General features: G+C 26.9%; 2 protein-coding genes across 3 annotated transcripts in view; one reads left to right on the top strand and one right to left on the bottom strand.

Moving 5' to 3' along the window:
- Window positions 1-4,829: 4,829 nt before the first annotated feature.
- On the bottom strand, window positions 4,830-10,753 carry LOC142325277 (uncharacterized). 2 transcript variants are annotated; one of them, XM_075366819.1, is made up of 2 exons: window positions 10,619-10,753; window positions 4,830-8,023 (listed from the first exon to the last, which is right to left on the bottom strand). In XM_075366819.1, exon 2 carries the CDS (start codon window positions 8,007-8,009, stop codon window positions 6,828-6,830), a length of 1,182 nt encoding a protein of 393 aa, XP_075222934.1. In that variant the 5' UTR covers window positions 8,010-8,023; window positions 10,619-10,753; the 3' UTR covers window positions 4,830-6,827. The 2 variants fall into 2 exon arrangements, with proteins under 2 accessions (XP_075222934.1, XP_075222935.1); XM_075366820.1 differs by lacking the exon at window positions 10,619-10,753 and adding an exon at window positions 10,282-10,598.
- A 379-nt stretch (window positions 10,754-11,132) lies between these two features.
- The window catches only part of LOC142325278 (kelch repeat and BTB domain-containing protein 8-like), a 35,698-nt gene continuing 23,056 nt past the window's right edge, over window positions 11,133-23,774 (top strand). Inside the window, exons 1-2 of the mRNA XM_075366821.1 lie at window positions 11,133-11,366; window positions 12,465-13,422. Coding sequence (XP_075222936.1) covers window positions 11,229-11,366; window positions 12,465-13,422 — 1,096 coding nt within the window. The 5' untranslated portion in view covers window positions 11,133-11,228. The remainder of the gene's footprint in view (window positions 11,367-12,464; window positions 13,423-23,774) is intronic.

A 23,774-nucleotide genomic window follows, 5' to 3' on the forward strand; every position in this document is an offset into this window, starting at 1 on the left:
GGAAACCTACCGGTCTGGTCTAGTGGTGAACATGTCTTCGCAAATCAGCTGATTTGGAAGAGTTCCAGCATTCAAGTCCTAGTAAAGTCAGTTATTTTTCTACAGATTTGAATACTATGTCGTGGATACCTATGTTCTTTGGTGGTTGAATTTCAATTAACCACACATCTCAGGAATGGTCGAACTGAGACTGCACAAGGCTACACTTCATTTTCACTCATACATATCATCCTCTGAAGTAATATCTGAACACTAATTCCCAGATGTTAAACAGGAAAAGAAAGTGGTACAAATAGGAAGAGTTTTCTTGCAGAAAAAGAAATTTGCTAGTATCAATTGTTCTTCTTATCCAGGTGATAGGAGGCAGAAAAGTTGAACTTTTAAACCTGGGACTGGTTTTCAGCTACTGCATCATCTCATGTTAAAGCTTCACTTAAGATGTGGTCTCTGCCTTGGACAGAGGATATGCATTTTTTTACACCCCAGGTTCCAAATTTTTTTGCTTGACCTATCCTCACTGTATCAGCCAATAAATCTTTTGTTCTGATAGGTATATAAAAATAATAAATACATTACTTAGATAAATTATAAACATATAGAAACAAATCATAAGATAAAGATTATATGTGATTGAAGTCTATATTCATTATTTAGATACAAGCATATGAAATAATGTTATATAAATACATTAAACATAAAAAAATTACAGCAATATAATTCATATTTCAGATAGTGCTACTGAAAATTATTTTCAGCACATATCTGTGTACATATTGAACAAGATGCATAAAAATCAGGGTTTTTTAATTCTTGTTATCTAAAATTTCATTGAAAGTAATACTATTTCTGTATTTCTTTTAATTATTTATTTCTCTATTTCTTTTAATTATATTTTAAATAAATTGATGGGAAAACTTTTCAAATGGTTGGGTAATTTATTAAACATGGCAATAATAAGGATAAAACTCTTTCTTGTAACCTGATGTACTGTGTTGTGAATTATATTTTCATAAAACTCAAAACAGTTCCATTGTCTGATTTAGTAGGGATGAATAATTTTATTTTTTAAGAATAAGTGACTTCTTTTTAGCAGAGTTGCACCTTCATAAATATAAACTTTGTACTTTTCATAAATATAATATAAATTAACATATTTAATTTTTTAAATATCGATTCATATTTATAAGTGCCTTTTAATGATGTGATAACCCATTTCTCTACCTTAAAAAACTCATACTGACTTTTTGAAGGAGTCCTACGAGATGACATACTTTAGATGCGAATATTCATAAGCATAAATGTTTAATATTGAAAACAACTTAACGTTTTTTAAGGTGCTTCAGCACAAATCAGTATGGTTTGAAATTGACATTTATGGATATAACATAGTAATTTTTGGTGATTTATCTATTTGTTAATTTAAGGGAATATAAATGTAGAGTTCAATAAAAAATATAAACTATAAAGTAACTTATACATATTATATATAATGCAATTATTTAAACCAAAATGTTTCTGCATTAACTACAACTATCTACTGTGCTAACTATTTATTTATATGTATACATACTTATAAACATTTGAATAATTATACTAAAATATTAATTTCTTTTCCATTAATAGACTTAGTCACTCTTAATGTGCTGTATTACACTATTCTGAATACTTCAATCTGTTGGAAGTCAGAAGCATATATAAATGAAGAACAGGGGACTACTGTTAACTTTGTAGAATGGAACTTACAGATCTTAAAAATTTAACCTAAACTACAGTTCAGTAGCATGTGTTCTACTCTGGGAAAATATTAATTTTAAGAGTAATCTGCATACAGATAATTTAAATATTTTTTCTTGTTTTACGCTAATTTTGATAAACATTTTTCATGTAGCTTAATTACTGTACAGGTCATGTAATCTATTAGTGTATAAGTCCACACTTACTCTGTTGCAGGTCTGCACTTCTCTTGCTGCAGATTATAATACATAATTCAGAAGTGAACTCATACCATTTCAGTTCATTTAATTTTAATGAAAGTCAATTAACAATCAACAAACACAAGTTAAAGATACAATGATACAGGGGTTAAGATACAAAAGGACAGGGTTAAAAATTCCATAATACCCAATGTTGAAAACCTAAATTAAAATATTTGCTTCCACTGAAGGTGAGTTCTCCATTATAGTCACAGATTTTTAAATTACAGAATCCAACTACTAAGGATTTCAAAATAGCTGATAAAAAAATGAAGTTCCTGCTTTTCATAGAATCTGATGGAATGAGAAGAAAAATTCATTTATAATTTATGATAATAAATTTCTATAATAATGAAAAAGTTCACAGTTGTTTGGTGTTCTATAATCATTTTAACTATAATATACATTGATAAAAAGAAAAATAATAAATGCTATTAACAAAGAAAATTTTATCTGTACTTCTGTAGCATTAAATAAGAAATCAGATCAACAAGAATTTGAGTTTAATGAATTTTTTTCCTTTACTTTCTCCTTTCTATTTTAGGGCATAAAAATAAAACAATAAATACTTGTGTCCTTTACCTGTTTATTGGTGATCAAGAAGTTTCAGCATTTACCCATTATAAAGGAGTCTATAACTCACTATGTACACATTGTTTTTTATCAACTAGCAGCATTTTGATAACAGAAAAATGAAAGTAAATATGCTCACAGAATATGAACAGAGGTGACTCTTGCCAGAAAATTTATGATGGGACAATTAAAGACAGGAGAAAGGTAAAAATCAATCATAGAAAACAATTTTCTTTTGTATAGTCAATAACTATAACTCATTTGAATACATAAAAATGTATAAATCTCTTGAACTTATAAACAATTAAAAATTAATTTTTGTATACTTGTAACCAAAACACAGTAACAGAAAACCGAAAAAAAAACTAATACCAGTAGTTGACTTTCGCGGGATCCTGCATCATCAGTCAGCCAAACTAGTTAAAGTTGACTATTGGTATTTTTTTTTTAGGTTTTCTATTACAATGTTTTGGTGGATAAGTTGTTATTTCTTGAATTCAATTAACACTCTGGTCAATATGATGATAAATAATTTGAATCTTCAAAAAATTATGTATATATTATGTTAAAATACGACAAAATGGTTTTAAAAAACATTCATTTTACAAATAATAAACATCTACTTGTTAATAATTAATTGTAACTATTTAATACGCATTTAAAAAGTTAACATTTTGTGAACAAGCTAATGTTAAAGTAGAATGATGTGAATTGAACAAGTGTTGTACATGGGCTTTAGACGTGAACATTACTATGGAACTGAATAAAAATATGTTACAAAAAAATGAAGGTTGCAGCTGGGAAATATTCCTGAGCATAATGATTTTCTGGAATTCACTGATATCAATATGTTCATGGCAGATATCACACATTTCATCTATTTATAACTTAAATATATACAGATCTAACGTTTGTTACAAAAATTAATAAATATAATTATTTGTACAAGAAATTTTTTGGTCCATCATTTCACTGGTTTGATATTATGCTACACTATTTTCTATTCAGTTTTAACTGACAACATAGTTTCCAGATCCTTTGTTTTAAAAATTCAAATTTTTGTCTTCCTTTTAAATAATTTTTACCTTCAATATATTACTCCTCCATTACCAATTTAACTCAATTAGAATGACTTAAAAATAACCTAGTTTGTCTCTACCAAATTCTGCCATTAATTTCTCTCCTCACATATTCAGAAACTTTTGAGTTTTTTTCTTTACAATATAAATTTTTAACATCCTTCAGAAACAACACATTTCAAAGGCTTACTTCCTTGTACAAAGTATTGAGATTGCAAAAAATTTCGGTTTTCAGATTTCAACGGAAATATCCATTTTGACCATTCCTGAATCCATTTTGACTAGTTTTGGCGTGACGTCTGTATCTCGCATAACTAAAAAACGAATAGCCGTAGGATGATGAAATCTTGGATTTAGGACTGTTATAGTATCTAGTTGTGCCTATTATCATTTACAGTGACTACATGGTATTCATATATGGACCAATTTCAAGCTACTACTTTCCAACACTTCAAAATTAATCACATATGCAAGTTTGTGGATCCAGATAGTGGTACACATTATTATTAGCTTGACTGGCGATTTCTTTTATGAGATTCTAGGTATAATAAAAAAAAACTTCTGACGGCTATGATACTACACTAACTAAAGTAAATATTTACAGTCATTAAATACAGAAACATCAATATAAATTCTTACAAAAAGAAGTACCAAAAACTGTTAACAATTATTACCAACAAATCACCGAATCCAATTAAGTAAAATAAATACTGTTGATTAAATGAATTGTTTTTCAGATGCCACAAATAGCGACCTAAATTTTCAAATATGTTACAGAATACACAAAATTAGAAACTGCACTGTAATCTTGAAGTGGTAACTTCACAACCACGATTTCTATAAGCAATGCACCATTCTTTCAAATGTATATGTGCCCATATATGAAACAATTACAGTTCTTGTTGATTGAATCCTTAAGTTTTTGACAAAAACTTGAGTAAAACAAGTATTTTAACTTTTTAATGTTATATAAGAATTGTTTACTCATCAATATCATAATTTCTTCTCTTTTCATTGTGTCTATAGATGATTATTTAACAATCAAAATGGCCATCTAGATTTAGATTTTACATAAAAACCTTTGACAGTACTTTTGTTTTCCAATTTTTTCAATAACTATACAGCATAGCTCTTTATGATATATATGAACTTTTTATGATTTGTATGTTAGGAATTTAAAAAAAAAATTATTTATATACTTTAAATTACTTTTAATTAAACATTAAAAAAATATTATTGGTAAAATATTAACAAAACAAAGCTTATCATAGAGTTGTCTTAAAAAAAAGACCAACTCTTAAAATAAAAATGAACTATTTTAGGTTTAGCAATTCTGTGTACTTCTTTTCTTTGACTTTGGGGTTTATGCTATGGTATAATTCTGTGGAAGACATTGTGATTTGTATCACTTCTTCGTAAAATCAAATTAACACAGGAAATAAATTTACGCCAATAGTTTATAATCAGCTAACTAGTTTACTAAAAATAATTAAATCCAAATACTATAAACTGAATATGTACATGAACAAAGAAAAAGATAAAACTAACTTCATACCTAAACTGAATATGTAAATGACAAAAGAAAAAGATAAAACTAACTTCATATCAAAGAAATCAATAACGTAAGAAAATATTAGTATTAAAAAAAAAGTGGAAATGTGTTAAAATAAATATTTTCAGATTTTTATAAATAATTCTTTATCCTTTTATAGTAGTTTATTTTTTCTAAAATCAAATTAAACATTTTTTATAAATTAAAGAATACAACAACAATGATAAGCGTTTGCTGTTGCAATATTAAGTGGAGTCCTGTTCTAATCTGTCTTAGAAATAGAAACTGAAAACAAAATTCTTCCAGTTTTTTTGGAAAAAATTAGATGCTAAATATTTCTACTTCTTTCTTTATGGAAAATTCCACTTTTTTTAATTGTATCTGATAAACAGTACTCCTTTAATTGTTCTTAAGTTAATAATAACCTATAACACTCACTACAATGAAACATATAATTTGAACTGTCTGTATTTATTATTATTTCAAGTTTCTTCTATTTAATTATTTTAACAACATTACATTAAATTTCTTCAATCATATGTAATTTTTCCAAATCTTCATTTCATAAAATTGAACAAATAAACATTACTTATACACGAAAAATTTACTAAAAAATGAAAAAAGTGTAGTACCAGTTTTATTTTCAGATATAGTAACCTGACTAATAACACAAAGGCACATAGTTACAGAAATTTAAGGCAAAACAAACTTATAAGCACATATTTAAAAAAAAAAGCCATTACGCATATAGCAATGTAAAATAAGATAATATTACAATCTTTGTTAAAGCTACAATGCATGATACTAAATAATGAGAAGAAGTGTCATTCATTACGGTATGGTATAAATGTAGATTTTGACGTACTGTTATAGTTTGCATCTTCTTTAATATAACAAAGAATATAATTATAAATTGTGTTATTTACTCCACATAATATTTAGGGCAGCCCATATTGCCACAACTGTTTAATAACTACACAATAGCTCTTAACACTGAACATAGTACATTAGTTTAGATACCATTTTCAAGTAAAATATTGTTATATGGTGCTTTTATTATATTATAAAAAAGTTAAACCTCAAATGTTAATATGTAGTAAAATCTTTTTGAATATTTGAAAACAATCTTTTGTAAACAATTGAATAATGATCTCAAAAGCTTTAAAAAGATCTCAAGTATTGGGAGAATTGATAGCTAAGTATAAAAAATTCAAAGATATGTGTTAAATATATTTTCAAATTAATTTTTATAAAGAAATCTTTCTTTTTTTCTAAAAAAAAAAAACCGTTTACATGAAGATTGCCAAGTGAGAGAGAGGCTGCAAATACAAGTTTGTAATGATTAGGTGGAAGTTGCATGTAAATAGCTCTCACCAAAGCTGATGTCATACCAGCATATGAAGACTGATATTTAAGAAGATATCACGGTGGTTTTTCTTTTACCTGATTCTTCACTCTTTCTCAAGTTTATAACTTCTGTCATCACCCTACACTCTTGCTTGTTAATAACATAATAATAATATTCTAATTAAACAGGATTAATAAACTTTATTATGGTAAATCTAAACAAGTTTAAAAACAGAAAAACATTTGAATTAAAAAATAACACATATTGACATATGAGAGTTTCAAAATTTTACTTAAAGATAATTACCGTAAAACTACTAACTGCAACAATTCTTTTTGCTTATTGGTAAGAAATGTAAAATTATCTAATCTAAAAACAATCTTTTTAATGAAATGTTCTTTCATACTTTGCCAAGTCCTATGAGGACATATATTCTTATCTTCCATTGTTTTCCAAAAGGCAACGCCTTTTAATTTATGATACCCTTTTTTAAGAACAATGTATTTTATAATGTCCTCATCTTCTTTAATTGAATATAGCAATCTACTATGTTTATTAATACTTTTATATGTCTTTACATTAGAACTGTTCGATTCATTTTCACAACTTTCATCATCACTTATTATTATTGATTTGTTATCGTTAGATTTTTTATTATAAGTGACTGATTCACATAAAGGTGATTTATCAACAACGTTTGGTGAAATATACTTTGTAGGAACTTCATCCCAAGTATATTTTTTAAAGTAAACTACAGTCATAAAATCAAAATTATTAGTATATTTCTTTTTAAAAGATGATTTAAAAAATGGTGTAATGTTTATAATTTTTTTTGCTTCAATACAAGCTGGTATATATGATATTTTGAAAACAGGACCGGTGTAAGCCCAGTGAATGCTATCATCTTTAACCAAAACTATTGTAAAATCATCTGCATCTGTAATACTATTATAAACTATGCCACCACAATCTTCAATTAATTTTGTTAGCCTTAATTCTAAACTATACTCATGTAGTAATAATAAAAAAGAAAGAGGTTCCATAAAATGATTTTTAAATAATACTTTTAAACCAATATTTTCTTCCAGAATATGGTGTAAACCTTTTACAGTCATCACAGTTATTATCACTGAATTATCATCAGACCTATTCAGATTACTAACATCATTCATTAAAGTAGTAGAATTCAAATCATCACACACAATTACATCAGAATCATCTGATGATAAACATATGTCATCAACATTGTTTATCTTTGAAGCATATGATGTACAATGTTTTTTTGTCTTTTCATTTACACAGCGACTTATATCACTTTGTTGCTTAGACGTACTAGGTTTATTATAATCATCACTTATAACATTCTTTTCAAATTTTTTCAAATTAACATTACTATCACTGTCATCGCTGTTTTCATCATGTTTCTCAATATCAGAATAATCAACACACAGAAGTGAAGGTGAACTAATTACTAAATTTGCCATAACATGTGCATTACCTGAAACAAAAGTACAAATATACTTTTTACACAGCTTGGATATATGTCCTTTGTAGTAGGTAAATACACATTATAAACTCAGAACTTACATACAGAAATATCAAGACTAGGTAGATACTGAAGGAAAATAAAGAATGATAAAAGAATTAAAAAAAAAGTAGAGGCTGAAAACTAACTCTTAAGTAGATTTTTAAGGGACAATTTTCTTGTAATTTGAAAGTAGATAAATTAATTATCTAAAAAAGTGTTATTACATTTTTTAATGCTGGTCAACAAAAAATATAAAACCATATGAAAATACTATTTCAGTACACCATAAAATAGTTAACATATCAAAATGTACCAGATTCATTCTAAATCTGTTGTTTCAATGGCCATTTTTGCAAAGTATTTGTTTCTAACTAACAATAGTTGGAATTTTCCTCCTGTAACAGCAAAACTATATTTACCAGTATAAAATATTTTAGGTGTGTTACAGCGAAGATTTAATTAATATGATTAAATACAAAATTAACATATTGAGGTAAGTCATGAGAGACATAAAATTTTTACTTTAAGTGAGTGTACCCATCAACTTTTTGGAATAAAATATACTATAGCTATCATAAGGTACTAAGACCTTTTTATACCAAATGAAAATACTACAAGTCCAAGGTGACTAAATTATTGAAAAAACTATCAAGATTAAATTTAACCACTTTTATGAAACTTTATGCTAATCTTTATTTTAAATTAACGTAACTCAAATATTCTCATAAAACTTTAAAAATACCTAAATAAATGTAAAATTATCTAATCTATAAACAATCTTTTTAATGAAATGTTCTTTCATACTTTGCCAAAAAATGTAAAAGATATATTAAACTGGCACAGCTACAATGATGAATTATACTCTTATACAAAGGTATCCATTCCTCAGTCATATAAAATATATATTGCAACTTCTATTTCACAGAATAAAAATAAGATAGTAAATCATTAAAAAAATAGCAAACAAGTACATTTTAAAAATACATGGTAAACCCATCACAATTATCATGATGCATATTAAATTATAATTAAAAAACAACTATTTTATACAACACTTTTCATGAACTCATAAAAAATGATGATACATAATTTACAAAAATATTAATTTTGTCAAAAACAATAAGCTGAATGAATGAAAATAATAGACAAAATATACCTTTATCCCAGCCATATTCTAAATGTTTTCCAAACTACTTTAAAGGAAAGCACCCTTTGCAATACTACTGTGGGTATGTAATAGTGCTGAAAGGACAGAAACCGAAACTATACCTTCAAAATTACAACTGAATAACACTACAGGTATCATTTACAAAATATTATTTTTATGGAAAAAATTACTAGTAAGCGCATTAACATGGTAATAACAGATTTGGTAATTTCATAACATTAAATATAAAAACAGGAAAAAACTGCTTGACTGCTACACAACATATACAGTATTGGTTTTACATAAAACCATATACTGTATATGGTTTTGTATAGTTTTGTATACTGTATATGGGTTTGGTCACCATATATATGGAGAAATTCCATATAGAAGTGCTGCCAAAAAACCTAATCCATTTCATCCAACAAAATATACCATTAAAAGTTAATTATAACAAAGGCAAGCATAGGCCTGTAAAATTTTTAGTAACTTTTTCAAAAAAGTAATATTTTTTTACTTATTTCAATTACAATAAGAAGGTAATTACTTATTGGTAATTACTTATTACCACAAACAAAAATGTTTGTGGTATGCCAGTTCTGACATAATGTGTACGCTATTTTTAAACAGGAAAAGATCTCAAAGCACAATTTCACATTATTAAATATACTATTAATAAATAAATAGATTATTTTTAATCTACATTATAAGGGTAGCAAACACTAGAGAAAAAAACTTGATGCAGTAATACTTTTCATACAATTTAAAAAATAGATTCTAGACAAAGAGTAAAACAGATTTACTACACAGCATTAAGAGGTACATTGTTGAAAACCTACCTGAACTGTTATTATCAATATCTAATAGTGATATTTTATACTTATGTATTAAGAAATTGTTTTAGAAATAATGTACGACGACTCTATATTTTATTGGTATAAATAAGATGTTAACAACCCAAATCAAACATTACAAGTCATCCTGTACTTATTCGACTAACAAAACAAATGTAAATGCTATCTCACAAAATTACATTGTTTAACTTTTACACTAGCTGTAAAAAATATATAACATCAATTACTTCTTCATTGAAAGTAGTAATTTTTGGTTATCAATGAAAGGTCTTGGATTAGATTCCCAGCCATGCTTGTTATTTCTCACACTAAAAAATTCATCTCCCATCAGCAGCTGTAATTGAGGTTAAGCTGTAGTTGCTTATAAAAACAATTTTTTAACAAAAGTTGCAGTGGCTTCAATGTACACTGCAACTTGACTAAAAAAGAACGGATCATTTTATGTACATCTTATTTGTTAAGTAAAAATTTCATTACACTATTCACAAATATAACACAACAGAAAATTCATAATTATAAAATACTAAGAAACAAAACTAATAATGTTGCTGTTTAATTACAGACCTTGAACTTTAAGCAAATAATCTAAGCACAAACGCAATCCTTAAAGCATAACTATTCTTCCTATAAAGATTTAGCTTCGTACAAAAATATCGTAGAAAATTATTTTGTAAACAAAATCAAACGCGAAACAAACTTTTAACAGCTGGTGACTGACGTAATTATTACAAAACCCAATGTCAAAACGCTCTTAGTAAATCAAAACTATTATTTTAAAAACAATTCCACATTAGTAATCAAAATAATGAATTTATTGCTTACTGATAAATCTATTTAAAGTAAAATTGCATTACAAGACTTTTTATATGTCTGATTTTGGGAAGCTTTAATTTGAAATAAATAGATAAGAAAAATCAATTTACATTAAAACAATTTATTTCAGATGGAAGTGTAATTTCCTTATTAGTAAAAATAAATGTACCTTAAAACATGGGTAATATAATTTTATTTTGATTAAAGCGTAAAACTGTATACTCTTTCAAATCAGCTGGTTTTAAAACCTGGGAACCACGTGAAGGCCAGATTATTATTTACAACTATCCACGCGCAGTAGGTTAACTAGGTATAGTTGTTTTGAAGTGTTGTTTTATATCTATGCGTTACAGGTGAAAAAATGACTGATGTGGTATTAAAAATCGAAGATGAGAGTTTTACATGTAATCGAAATGTGTTGTCTGAACATAGTGCTTATTTTTACGCTATGTTCAATTCAGATTTCGCTGAAAAATCGAAATCTGAAATTCGAATTACAGTAAGTTACTTATATTAAATGTAACTTTTTATTTTTTTTTCATTAAACTATTTATATTTTTTAATGTTAATTATAAATTTTATTTAAGTGTTCAAAGTTCAAGTGAATGTCTTTAATGACTGTCATCAGTATTTTTAATAAAACTGTGCTTGAAAGAATGGTATATTGCTGTATACTTTAAAATTAATGTGTTAATGGCAGATGAGGATATTAATATAGATTAAAAAAATCAACACGTTTACATTATACGTTATTTTAGCCTTAATGGAATTTCAGGTTGTTAACAAGTAAAATAGTGGCAATATATTTTCCCCATTGGACATTAATTTTATTAATTTTTGTAAAGTAATATTTTAATTGGAAAAAATTATTGATTTTTAACCATAAGTTTTGAGTAATTTTTCAGCTTTGTTATTGATTAACATAGATTCTGTTCACGGGGCTGTAATATGCAATTAAACATTATATTATTCATCTTGGTTGCTTTCTGTTATCCACCTCTTCCAATTTATTTTGTGAGTATTTCTGGGAGAAAATTGCGCTAGCATTTCGGGAAAAATATTTTAAAACTTCATGATTTTTTTTTAGATTTTAAAAAATTAATAAATAAATTTGCAGAAAAATATTAAAACACAAGTATTTATTGTGTAAGCCAATATCAAATGTTCTAGTAAAATGCCTAAACGTTGAAACAAACACAATTCTTTTTATAAAACAATTATTCACAGGAAGATCCGTAACAAATTGTAATTACTGCAGTGGTGACAATAACTATACATCTCTGCTTGAATAACTATGATGTATTGATGCAATTTTAAAAACAAATATCAAACAATCAAAATAACAGTACTGGCAGTACGATGATGTAAACAGACAAGTATGAATGTGTTTGCTAAAATTAAAGTATTAATTACGATTGCATTACCCTCTTTGTGTGTGTGGACTGTCTTAAACTGAAACAGATACGAATGAACTTGAGTTATAAATTTCCTTAATACAGTCTTTCATACATGCACGCATGAAAGACTGGATTAAGGAAATTTTATGTACATGTGTACATATGTATATATTTTTAATATGATTTAATTTTTCTTTTAGGCAGTTGAACCATCTGCAATGAGAATAATATTGCAATCAATATTGGATGAAGAACTAGATTTTTCAAAATGTGATAATGTTCTTGCATTGTTAGAAACTTCATGTATGTTACAGTTTGATAAAATCAAAGATAAATGTATTAAATATATGATGAATCATTGGTTATGTGAAGACAATTTACTACCTACTGTCTTGTTAGCTGATAAACTTGGTTTAGTTGAACTGCATAAAAAAACAAAAGCAATGTCTTTATGGATGTTTAGTAAAATTAAAGAAACTCAATCATTTTTAGATGTAAGTCCAGAATTTATTATAGAATATTTAGATAATAAAAATTTACGAACAACAAAAGGTGAATTTGAAGTGTTTGAAGCAGTTATTATTTGGGTTGAGTATAATTTAGAAGATCGACTTTTTTACACGTTACAGTTATTATCGGTTATTAGATTTCAAGATATCTCTTCATTTGATTTGAAAAATATGATTTTTTATACAATGATTAAAGATACGCCCCAGGCGGAATTGATGATTGAATGTCTGTTAAAGTTAAGAGAAGATAAATTAAATAAAGATTGTGAAATTTGTTTTAATAATGACTTAGATGAAAATTGTGATGAATTACCACAATCCCCATCTTCTGGTTCAGTAACTAAACGTAAAAGACGAATTACAGCACGTTGCACATGTTTGGATCCTACTACTATTGAAGCAGCAAAAAAATTATTAGTTAAAAAATCACGTACTTTATCACTAATGCCATGTATTGTTGCAAGTGTGAGTGCTGTGAATCAATTTATTAATTGTGATTCACCATCTGTAATTAAAGGTAGAGTGAAAGAAAAAACTGGTAAACCATATGTATATTGTTGGAATGGAGAAGATTTATCACCTGTCATATACTTATCAAAAATAGACGAGGGACCAACAGAAGCTGTTGGATATAGAACTATTTGTAAAGGTAACACTTTAAAACATATAGTTTTTATTATTAATTTTTATCATAAGAGTTCGGAAGTTTATGTCTAATAATGCAATCTTGTTCCTGCAGGTATTTATTATGCTAGTAAAATCACTTTCATGATAGGCACTTTATTAGGTTTTATTTTTGTTTTTAGATATTTCAGTTGTGCTATCTTTCTGTTGGTCTATAGGAAGTTTTCTCCAAACTCTTTTATTGGTTTGTGAATTTATATCTCATTGCTTTATTTCTATAGACCAAAGAAAATTGATTTACAATATAAGATTTACGCTCTTATTATCTTTGGACAATAACTGAACATATATACCAACAGGACATGTTAAATAAAATTAATTTAAATTATAACCAAAAAACTGTGGCTGTGAAATTATTTAACTTAAAATTAAAACTTCACAAAACGATTGAAAACATAAAATTTAACAAAAAATGTTTGTATTATAAAATAATACTTAAGTACATTAATATCAAAATTAAGAGCAATACTAAATCAGCTATTATTACCTAAAAGAAATGGGAAATAGTACGGTTAAAAAACAGAATTAGAATCTTATACAATAAAAAACAAAATATACAACTTTATATTTTAATTGCAGATCTAATTTTTGAATTAGGTTATATAAGTTTTTACAAATTGTATGATATATGTAATCATAATATTAATAATATTAATGAATACTAAATGTGAACAGGAAATTTAATAATGTACAAATGAAAATATAAAACAGTATAAAAATTTAAGTAATAATACAGTTAATCAGGAACATAAGTTTGGAGCAGATATGGTCAACACTACTGATATTGAATTTAATGATAATGAAATTAACATAATTAAACACATTTATAATTTAAATCTACCAATTTTAAATAAAAATAACACTTTCAAAAAACACTGTTGTAGACTTAGAAAACAATATATTTAAAACATAATATTTAAACAATATATTTAATAGATAAAAATAAATTAAAAAATCAGTTTGTTTACATTATTGATTAAAATAATTTAATGTTTAATTATTAAAAAAATAATTATAATTTAAATAATCATTATAAACACACAATTAAAAATTATCATACATATAAAAATATAAAAAAACAAATTAAAATAAAATAATTCATTTATATTCAAATTTGACAAAACTAACACTTCTGCTATAATTAATGATAACTTATATATTGAGAAAAAAAGAATAAATTTTGTAATAGATAATAATTTCAAAGAAATTAAGTATCTTACAGACAAAATTAAAAAAAGATATTTCAAACATTAAAAAATGTAAATACATAATTCAAGGATGAATACATTAAACAAAATTTTAAATTAACCAATACAAAAGCCCTATTTTAAAAGCACTGCCCAAAATTCATAAAATGGGTTGGTGTGTGAGACCTGTAATAAATTGTATTTATTCACCTACATATCTACTAAGTAAATTCCTATGTAACACTTTAAAAGAGCACATTAAGTTCGACAATAAATATAGCCTAAAAAATGGATGTGAATTAGTAGATATAATTAATAATATAAATAACACAATTAAACTCATAACACTGGGTATAAAAGATGTATATTAATATTGACACCAACTAGACCATTGATGTAATTAATAATACTGTAACTAAATTAAAAATAAACAATAACATATTACACAAAATAATAAAATTATTTATTAAATTTAATTATAACAAATTTAACAATAAATATTATCAACAAGAGAAAAGTCTCACAATGGGCTCACCACTTTCAGCTATTTTAGCTAACATTTTCATAAATGAATTAGAAAATAATAATTTACATAACATATTTAAAAAACACCAGATATAAGAGATACATAGATGACACATTAATCATATACAATCAACAATTTAATGATGAAGAAAACAAAATAATCGAAAAAATGAATTTTGTATTGGGGTGTGATGGAACAATTTTTAGTTCATTTAGATAATTACACAAACCACACAACTCTAGGGATGGGAGAAGGTTTAAAAAAGCATCTGCACTCTATTTTCAGTAGATACTCTGTAAGTTCCCGTTTCATTTTCCTTGATCCCTTTCTCCATAATAGCTGTAAATTTTGATCACTTGCTTACTTGGTCATTAATAAGAACATAAGGACCTAACATATGAGTAGAGTTGTAATGATCTTGGTCATTTTCATGTTGATATTTAAAAAAACTTACTTTAAAATAGTGAATTTTTTGTGTTATTTAGGCTTTTAAAAAATTGTTATTGTAATTAAAAATTAATTGTGTGGCGAATGACAATTCTTACTTATGGACTATATGAGGGCTTCTTTCTTATCTAAAGTACAGAAATCCTTTCTTATCTAAAGTACATAAGTCTGGTTTTTATTGAGGGTAGTTGAATAGCGTAAAGTTTGAGAGGAAAGTCTGTTTTTTCATTTACTTCTATTTTTTATTTTGGTATAGTGGTGATTCTGGAAGTTAACATCTGTGGCAGTTGTTTTGTTTGACACATATCATAGTAGCTATGACATTTTATTGCAGTCTTGCGTGGTTCCTACCCTCCATTCTCCCATTTTTTTATCCTTGAACTTTTTTATTCCTCAGGTAGGTGCTTTGGAAATTGGGTCAGTTGTTACACTAGTTCTGAATGCATAGTTGAATATTGTACTAGTCAGGCTGTTGATGGTTGTTTTACCATCAGCCATCTGTTGATGACATAGAGTTGGCTGAAGAACCCATATGTAAATGTATATGTTATCTGAGAATCTTAAAATTTTAAAGTGAAAACGTTATTATAGCTTTGGTGCTATCTACAACATAATCTGGTTATTTGTCTTGCTGCTTTTTTTTTTTTACTGATGTGTATATTACATCACCAATTTATGAAGTTAGCAATGTTCATTGTAAAAGTCAATTAATAACGCTGTAAATAAATAGTTTATAAATTAATATTTAATTAGATGTTTTAGCATCTGAATCTTTTCTCATTTATTTTTTAAGGTTAAAATAAACTTAAAAAATGTAAATTAAAGTTCTTCATTTATACGTTAAAAATATATAAATTAATTATTTAAAAGTTTTCTTATAGGGAATTATATTTATAATTAATTTATTTTTAAGCTTTGTTTTATTAAAATGATAATGGGTCATGTATAAGGCAAGGCTGGTTTTATGTGAAATATTTTTCTATAGGTAATCACTTCCTTTTTTGTGTGCTTGGCCAGGTGTGAATTTTTATTGTATGTGGTTATTTTTAAATTCAGTGTGAAACTACTTGTATTGTTTATTCTAAATAGTTTTTTCCTGAACGTTTGCATATTTGTTTGTTTATGTTTAATATAGCATTAATTTTACTATGTTTTTTAATTTAATTGTAGTGAATTTCTTATTTTTCACTCATTTAACTAATCTGCAAAAGCTTGAGACTCGTGTACTTACTTTTGTTTTGTTCATATGTATTGAAATCAGAGCCAGTCAAAATATTTTTCTGATTTTGGTCACTCCAAGCCACCAAATTCAAAACTGCATTCAGTGATTTTTTGTCATTTGTAATTCTGTTACTTCATAAAATCACAGAGGTAGAGAAAGCTTAATGCATAGTGTTCGTGTGGGGACAGAGAGTTGCTGTATCAGCAACAGTTGTCTGGGTGCACCTCCCTGGGTCAAATGGCAGAATTAGAGCCATTTTTAGTGAAAAAGTAAAAGTGCAATAAAACAAAAAGTATCTGTAATATCAACCAAAACTTTTTTATTTTTATTTTGAGGCTTATATAATATTACATTATTTAAAAAAAACAATATCATTGATATGGCCTTTATGGCATTGCCTGATGTAGCCAAGCCTATCAACAAAATTTTTCTTGATTTTTTCTCACAAATCAGCTTAAGTTGTACTAATAATGTGTCTAATAGCTGCTTTCAAGTCATCAGTTGTTTGTGGTTTGTTGCAGTAGACTTGTGACTTAACATCAGAGAAAAAAGTCTAACAGAGTCAGATCATATGATTTTTTATAAATAATTTTGCATGTTTACAAAGTCATCTAGCAAAAAATGAGTCTCATTTGAAAAGACAATTTTTTTTTATGAAAACTTGGCACTTTGAGCTGCTCTAAAGTTCAATCAGCCAACCATCAAAGCAAAGAATGTCCTTGACTTAATAAATTTAAATTTCTACAAATACTTGCACTTACAGCAGCAATATTCTCTTGTCTCCTTGCATTTCTTTTATGAATTGCTGTTTCAACGTCAAGCAGAGAAAAATTCTCTTCATGTATTTTAACCAAACAATGAAGTGTGCTTTTGTTTGGCTGATCAAACAGACCATTAGTATTATTATGGGCATGATACATAGCTGTAGCCTATTCCATATTCTGGTAATAAATTTCTATGATTTATAAACATTGTTGAGGCATGTAGCATTCCATGATGATTTTTCATAAACTATTGAAAACAAATGATGTTTGAAAAATTACAAAAAAAGTATGACAGTCGCGGGACTGGCCAACAGAAGTGAAAACTTCGAACAATCATTACTGATCATTGGTTAATAATGATGTTTTAATCTATTACTGATTTCAATTTATTGATTATTTTAAATGACATAATAGACTATTTATAAAATGTATTTGTAATATGAAGTAATGGTTAATTAAATAATTTGACAATAAAAAATTTAATTTATTTTCTTTATGAAATAAGTCTTAGAAACATTTTAATTTTAATAATGAATTTATTATTTTTTACAATATGTTATTACATTATATTATTATTTTATAATATATTCTTTTACATTAATAATTTCTATTCTATTTCTGTAATATTTAAATTATTTGTATTATCTGATTCTTCTAAAAATGAAGCAATTGGTTTATGATAACTAAAATATGAAATAAATACTCTCGAATGAAATCTATCTAAATATCTTGTAAATACTTCATTTATTGTTTTTCAATAGTGTGTTGTACTTATATTTTTATCAAATTAATTATTAGACATTATGAGGTTTAATTTTTCTTTTAAAAAGTGTACGAGTGGCTTTGATCATTCTTCAGCAAAATTATGTTGAAATCTCCACTCAAAATTTTAGGTATTTCATGAAAATTTTCATTTAGTAATTTTCATCTTTGAAATGCAATTGTCCGTGAATCATGTACTCTGATTCTTATTATTTTTATAGCCATATATAAAAGGTGATGAGGGCTAACTCCCCTTCTATCTGAGCTTCTTATTTCGCTAGTTGCCATCACAAATGGCATAACATTATGCCATCTCTAAAATTGCAGAATTGTCCATAGTATTTTTGTGGAAATGATAATTCGTCTGCATGTTCGTCAAACAAAATACTAATTGGAACGTTATTTTCTCCAGGAACTATTCATAAATACATCTCATCATTCCACATTAATGTCTGCTGTTGCGACATTAAACTTTCTTCAATTGGAATATCTTCAATAATTTCATGTTCATTAACTGTTGGATAATTTTCTTCAAAACATTTGTCATAAATACTAATGTTGTAGACTTCATAAAGAGAAGTTATTAAATATTTTAACCATTCTTTAATTTCTCATTTGTTAACCAATCCATTTACATAACTTGACTTATGAATTTTTTTTCTTTTTACATGAACAGTAATAGAATGGTCATCAACATTTCTTGGTAATTGATTAACCATTGTATTAACTTCTATAAGAATTAATAACTTAGATGCCAAATTGTCCCTGAACGTGCTTTAATCTTCTAATCTGCGTGAATGGTATTCTTGGTGAAATAAGTCTATCTGATACTAAATTTAATGGTAATTTTTTCAAATTTTCTGGAATAGTTGAGTATTTGAATCCATTGTAAACAGATAAAGGTGGTATTTGTTGTTTATTAATTGCAGATAGACAAGTTGAGCATATCTTAATTTGTGGTATCTTATAATTAGTGAGTAGCGTTTTTATAAATTGAATATTATTATTTGTTGTAACTTCATTTTTTGATATTTTAAAATTATTTTTAAACCATAATGTATCACAAATATGACCAAAATCGTTTTCAAGAAATAGCTTATGGAACTCAAGAGGTGCACTGATATGATTAGAATAGGAATTTTGATTATTTTTTGTAACAAAATTGTTAATATTTTGCGTAAACAAATCGGAATTACTATCTGAATTGAATGTTGAAGATATCTGGAAATGCGTGAATGCTTAACTTTTTTTGTATTTTTTGAAATAAATGGAACATTAACATGTGATGGACCTGCTATCTGTGATGTATGAATTGTTTGCAATTTTGTATTTTCTGAAATGACTGGAACATCAACATTTGATGGACCAGCAGTTTGTGAAGTAAGAATTGTTTGTAATTTTTTATTTATGGTTTTGTCTCGAAATCGTTGAGAATTTTTTTTTAATGATTCTTTTGTGAATATTTTGCTTTTGATCAAGAGTTTTTTTTGTTATCTCTATATCTTTTGGAACGTAATTTCGTTTTTTTTTGTCTGGTTTTTTTCATCGGACATGTCTGTTTCTGAAAATTTTCTCTTGACTTTCCCTGTATCACTGATTACGTAATCTCCATAATTCTTTTGAACTTTCATCTTTTTTATTCATTTTGTATTATCATCGCTTTCTTCATCTGTATTTCTTTTTTGACTTAATTGAATTCTGGTTACTATCTTCATTATCCTCCATAATTGAATTATCCTAATAAAAATATATAATAAAATTTAGTGAATTTACTATAAGTAAATTATTAGGAATTGTAAATGTAAAAAAAATATTATTATTCTTTTGAATATCCCGAATGGCGTATAAAATATATGCTTTATCTACTGTGTTGCGTTATTATGCTTATATATATACACTAGCGGACCCGACAGATGTTGTCCTTTTCAAACGTTGTAAATCCAAAAATTAAAAAAAATTTTCAAATAAACTATAAATTGTTAGGACCGTTTTTATGAAAAAATATGTAAAAAAGAATTATTTTTAAAATTCCTGACGCCTCCATGCGTCACAACTCGACCTATGAGATCTTTCAGCGTTCTATCGAGAGCTTCAAGTGAATGCTTGTGAGCCATAGTGCATTCATCCCAGATAATAATTTTGCATTTTCTCAAAACTTCAGCTGTGCCTGAATGCTTCCTTATGTTACTCATTGCGCCTGGATTTGTGTGAATGTTCAGTGGCAACTTGAGTGCTGAATGCGCAGTCCGCCCACCATCAAGCAAGGTCGTTGCAATGCCTGCTGAAGCAATTGCCAACGCAAAAACTTTTTCAAAGTTGCCACTATTTCTTGCTCCTCCATCTGCTAGATGTGGTTGTATTGGCAGCGTGTGTTAATTTGTTGCTCCTCATTATCCATGAAGTAGATTTACAAAAATTTTGGATCGGCATCAGGCATTGAGAACAAAGAACCAATTTGATGATACACTTGGCCCTGAATTTTAAATGTTGATTCAAAATTACGACCATCCTCATTCTGAACGATTTTTGTCATTTAGAAGCAAGAATTGAATTTACGAATTTTATGCAAAAACAATTTCTATTGAGATGTGGCTCCAGCCAATAGTGTTTTCAATGGTTCTGGCAGCGAATTCAATGGTTGACGTGGAATTTTTCCCGATGCGCAGCAAAGATCGGTCGATTCATCTTTGTATTTAAATGCATGACAGTGTTGGAATTGTTTGTCCATATAACCGATGACAATTAGTGCATGTGACGAATAGTCTATTTCCGGCTCATCTATGAATGCAAGGCAGTGAAGTGATGCACGTGTCAATGCGCAACGTTCTTGCACGTGCTGTCGACCATGTGCTCTGTGTGCGTAGTGACTTGTTGACGTGTCTCTCTTTGTCTCAATGCATTAGCTTGAAGATGTTCATTGTGATGCTCTCGACTTTTATTTGCACGTATGTTTGCAACCTGGACTCTTAAATTTACATTGTCCGTCAATTGAACTTCTACTGTTCTATTTAACTGACGGTTATGAACTATTTGTGCATGCCGTCTATGTTGTAAAATTAATAATTAGTGTAATTAATAAATTTTCATCCACATTACTGCTAATTTTCACTTAAGATCATTCTAAAGAAGTACCTCCTACATTTTTTTTTATTTAATAATTTTGAAGTTTCATAACCATGTGATAGCTTAATTAATCAATTAATAAAAAAATTAAAGCACTGTAAAAAAAAGCAACATAGTTAAAATTTTAGTAGAAATTTTTATCATTTTTCTCATTCTTTATTTATTTTCTCATTCTTTATTATAACATCTATTTTACCAAATTTTAGATAATTGTAAATTAAAAACAAATTTAGAAAATTTTTTATAAAATTAATCAGCTACAAAAATTATAACTTCAATTTTTTAAATATACTTTAAACTATAATTATTATAAGTAACTTATATTTTAATTTTATAAATGTTATAATTTATTTTACAAATCTACATTTTTATTTTCAAAGAGCCGTTCAATACTTCATAAGTTGCATAGAATCAAATGAGAACTGACAATTTAAATTAGTAGGTTAAGTTGATTGTTTTCAATGCACATGTATACATCATTAAAATTCATGAAAAATCATGTAAAATACTCGCTTCAATACTGCACCATACAAATTTGCACAATGTATATTTTTTAATTACACTTTAAAACATTATTTCAATAAATAATAATATAACATAATATTCTCAATAAGTGCGCAATTCTAAACGCGATCCCAGCGCTGCCTACCGGAACCAATTGTGAACCTTAACCATACCAAGATCAACAACAACACATAAATTAATAAATTAAAAAAACATTTTTTATCGGATCAAATTGTGAATCTAAACCATTCTCGAATCAACTTATCACACACACAAAATTTCATCAAAATCAGTCCAGTCGTTTAGGAGGAGTTCATACACATGGACAAGAAATATATATATAAATATTTATAGAAGTATAATTTATTGCATTTATTTTAGAATGTACTAATGTATTTTAGAATGTACAATATACATAGTGCTAGTCTTGGTTAGCTCTCTTAAAATGCAAGAGATGGCGTTGGTTGATGTCCGATTATTTGATTAGAATTAAAAATTATTAAGTAGGTATTTATTTAATTAAAATAAATTATTACTGCTAAAAATAAATATTTTATCAATTCAAACTAATTTTTAATTGTTAAAAATTATTTCATCTCTAAATTAGCTAAAACCAACAATTTTTAAAAAAAACCTTTATTAAACTATTTTAAAGTACGCGGTCACACATCAGCACCATCTGTTGTATTTTTTGAGAACTAACCCATTTATAATATATATAACTCTAGCATCTTGTGATGATTTTTGATTATGAGTCAGCTCTATTTTTTCCATTAAAGAAATTGTGTTCATTATTGTTCATAATGCTATTTAAACAATTGTATGAACTAGTCTCGGACTGTGAGTTTTCCCTCATTTGAAGTTTAACGCTGCTGTTTTGGGTTAATATAATCCAAAAGAGTTTTTGTCCTTCTGTCATTTATTTTCTGCTGGAAATTTTACTTTAGGTTTTTAGGACTTGATTACATTAATTTTGAAATGTTTAACCTCATGATTGTTCTTTTATTATTTTTTTCTTATCTTTTATTATTACCCTATTTTTTATTGTTGTACTAATTTACTATTTTGATCAATATGACCTAAATTATATTCTCTATTATATTACATAGTTCAATCCACTGTAGATGAGGTGGGTTGGGGATATGTGGTTGCGTGTGTACAGTATAACATCCCTGTAGTCTGAAAGTTTGACTTGTCTGAACTTGCATGTATTATATCATCATCATTATCAATTATGAAATACTATTCAAATGAAACAAATGATTTATAAAAAAAGAAAATAAGTATTAAGTAACTGAATATGTTTATAAATTTTGACTGTTGTAATTATGCAAGTCTCAACATGAATTTTTGTTATGTCTGGACATGTCACTTGTGCATATAATAGGCAAGGTACTATAAATATAGCTGCAAACAATTCAGTCTATTAAGTCTGATTTCATTGATTTATATAGTACAATATGAGTTTGGCAAATCAAATAGAATAGAGTGAAGTTCAAGAGAAACAGCAGTTTCCAACAGTGAAGAAGAAGTGTCAAAGATGACTGTTGATCCTCATCACTATCCCAGTGGAGCAAGCCAAAGAAATTCTGCACCAAGCACAATTACACTTTTTAAGGATGGAGAAATTCAGTGGAAGGTGGAGCCTCTGTAACAACACAGATTACCAGCTACCCAAAACATTATCAAAAATGCACTCTGTATTATAAAATATGCATCTTCCAGGATAACATACTTGGTGAGTTTGTTTCATCTTATTTTCAATTTTATTGAAAATGAAGA

This window comes from Lycorma delicatula, chromosome 5 (genome assembly GCF_047948215.1).
Source record: "Lycorma delicatula isolate Av1 chromosome 5, ASM4794821v1, whole genome shotgun sequence".
In the NCBI taxonomy this organism is placed as follows: domain Eukaryota; kingdom Metazoa; phylum Arthropoda; class Insecta; order Hemiptera; family Fulgoridae; genus Lycorma; species Lycorma delicatula.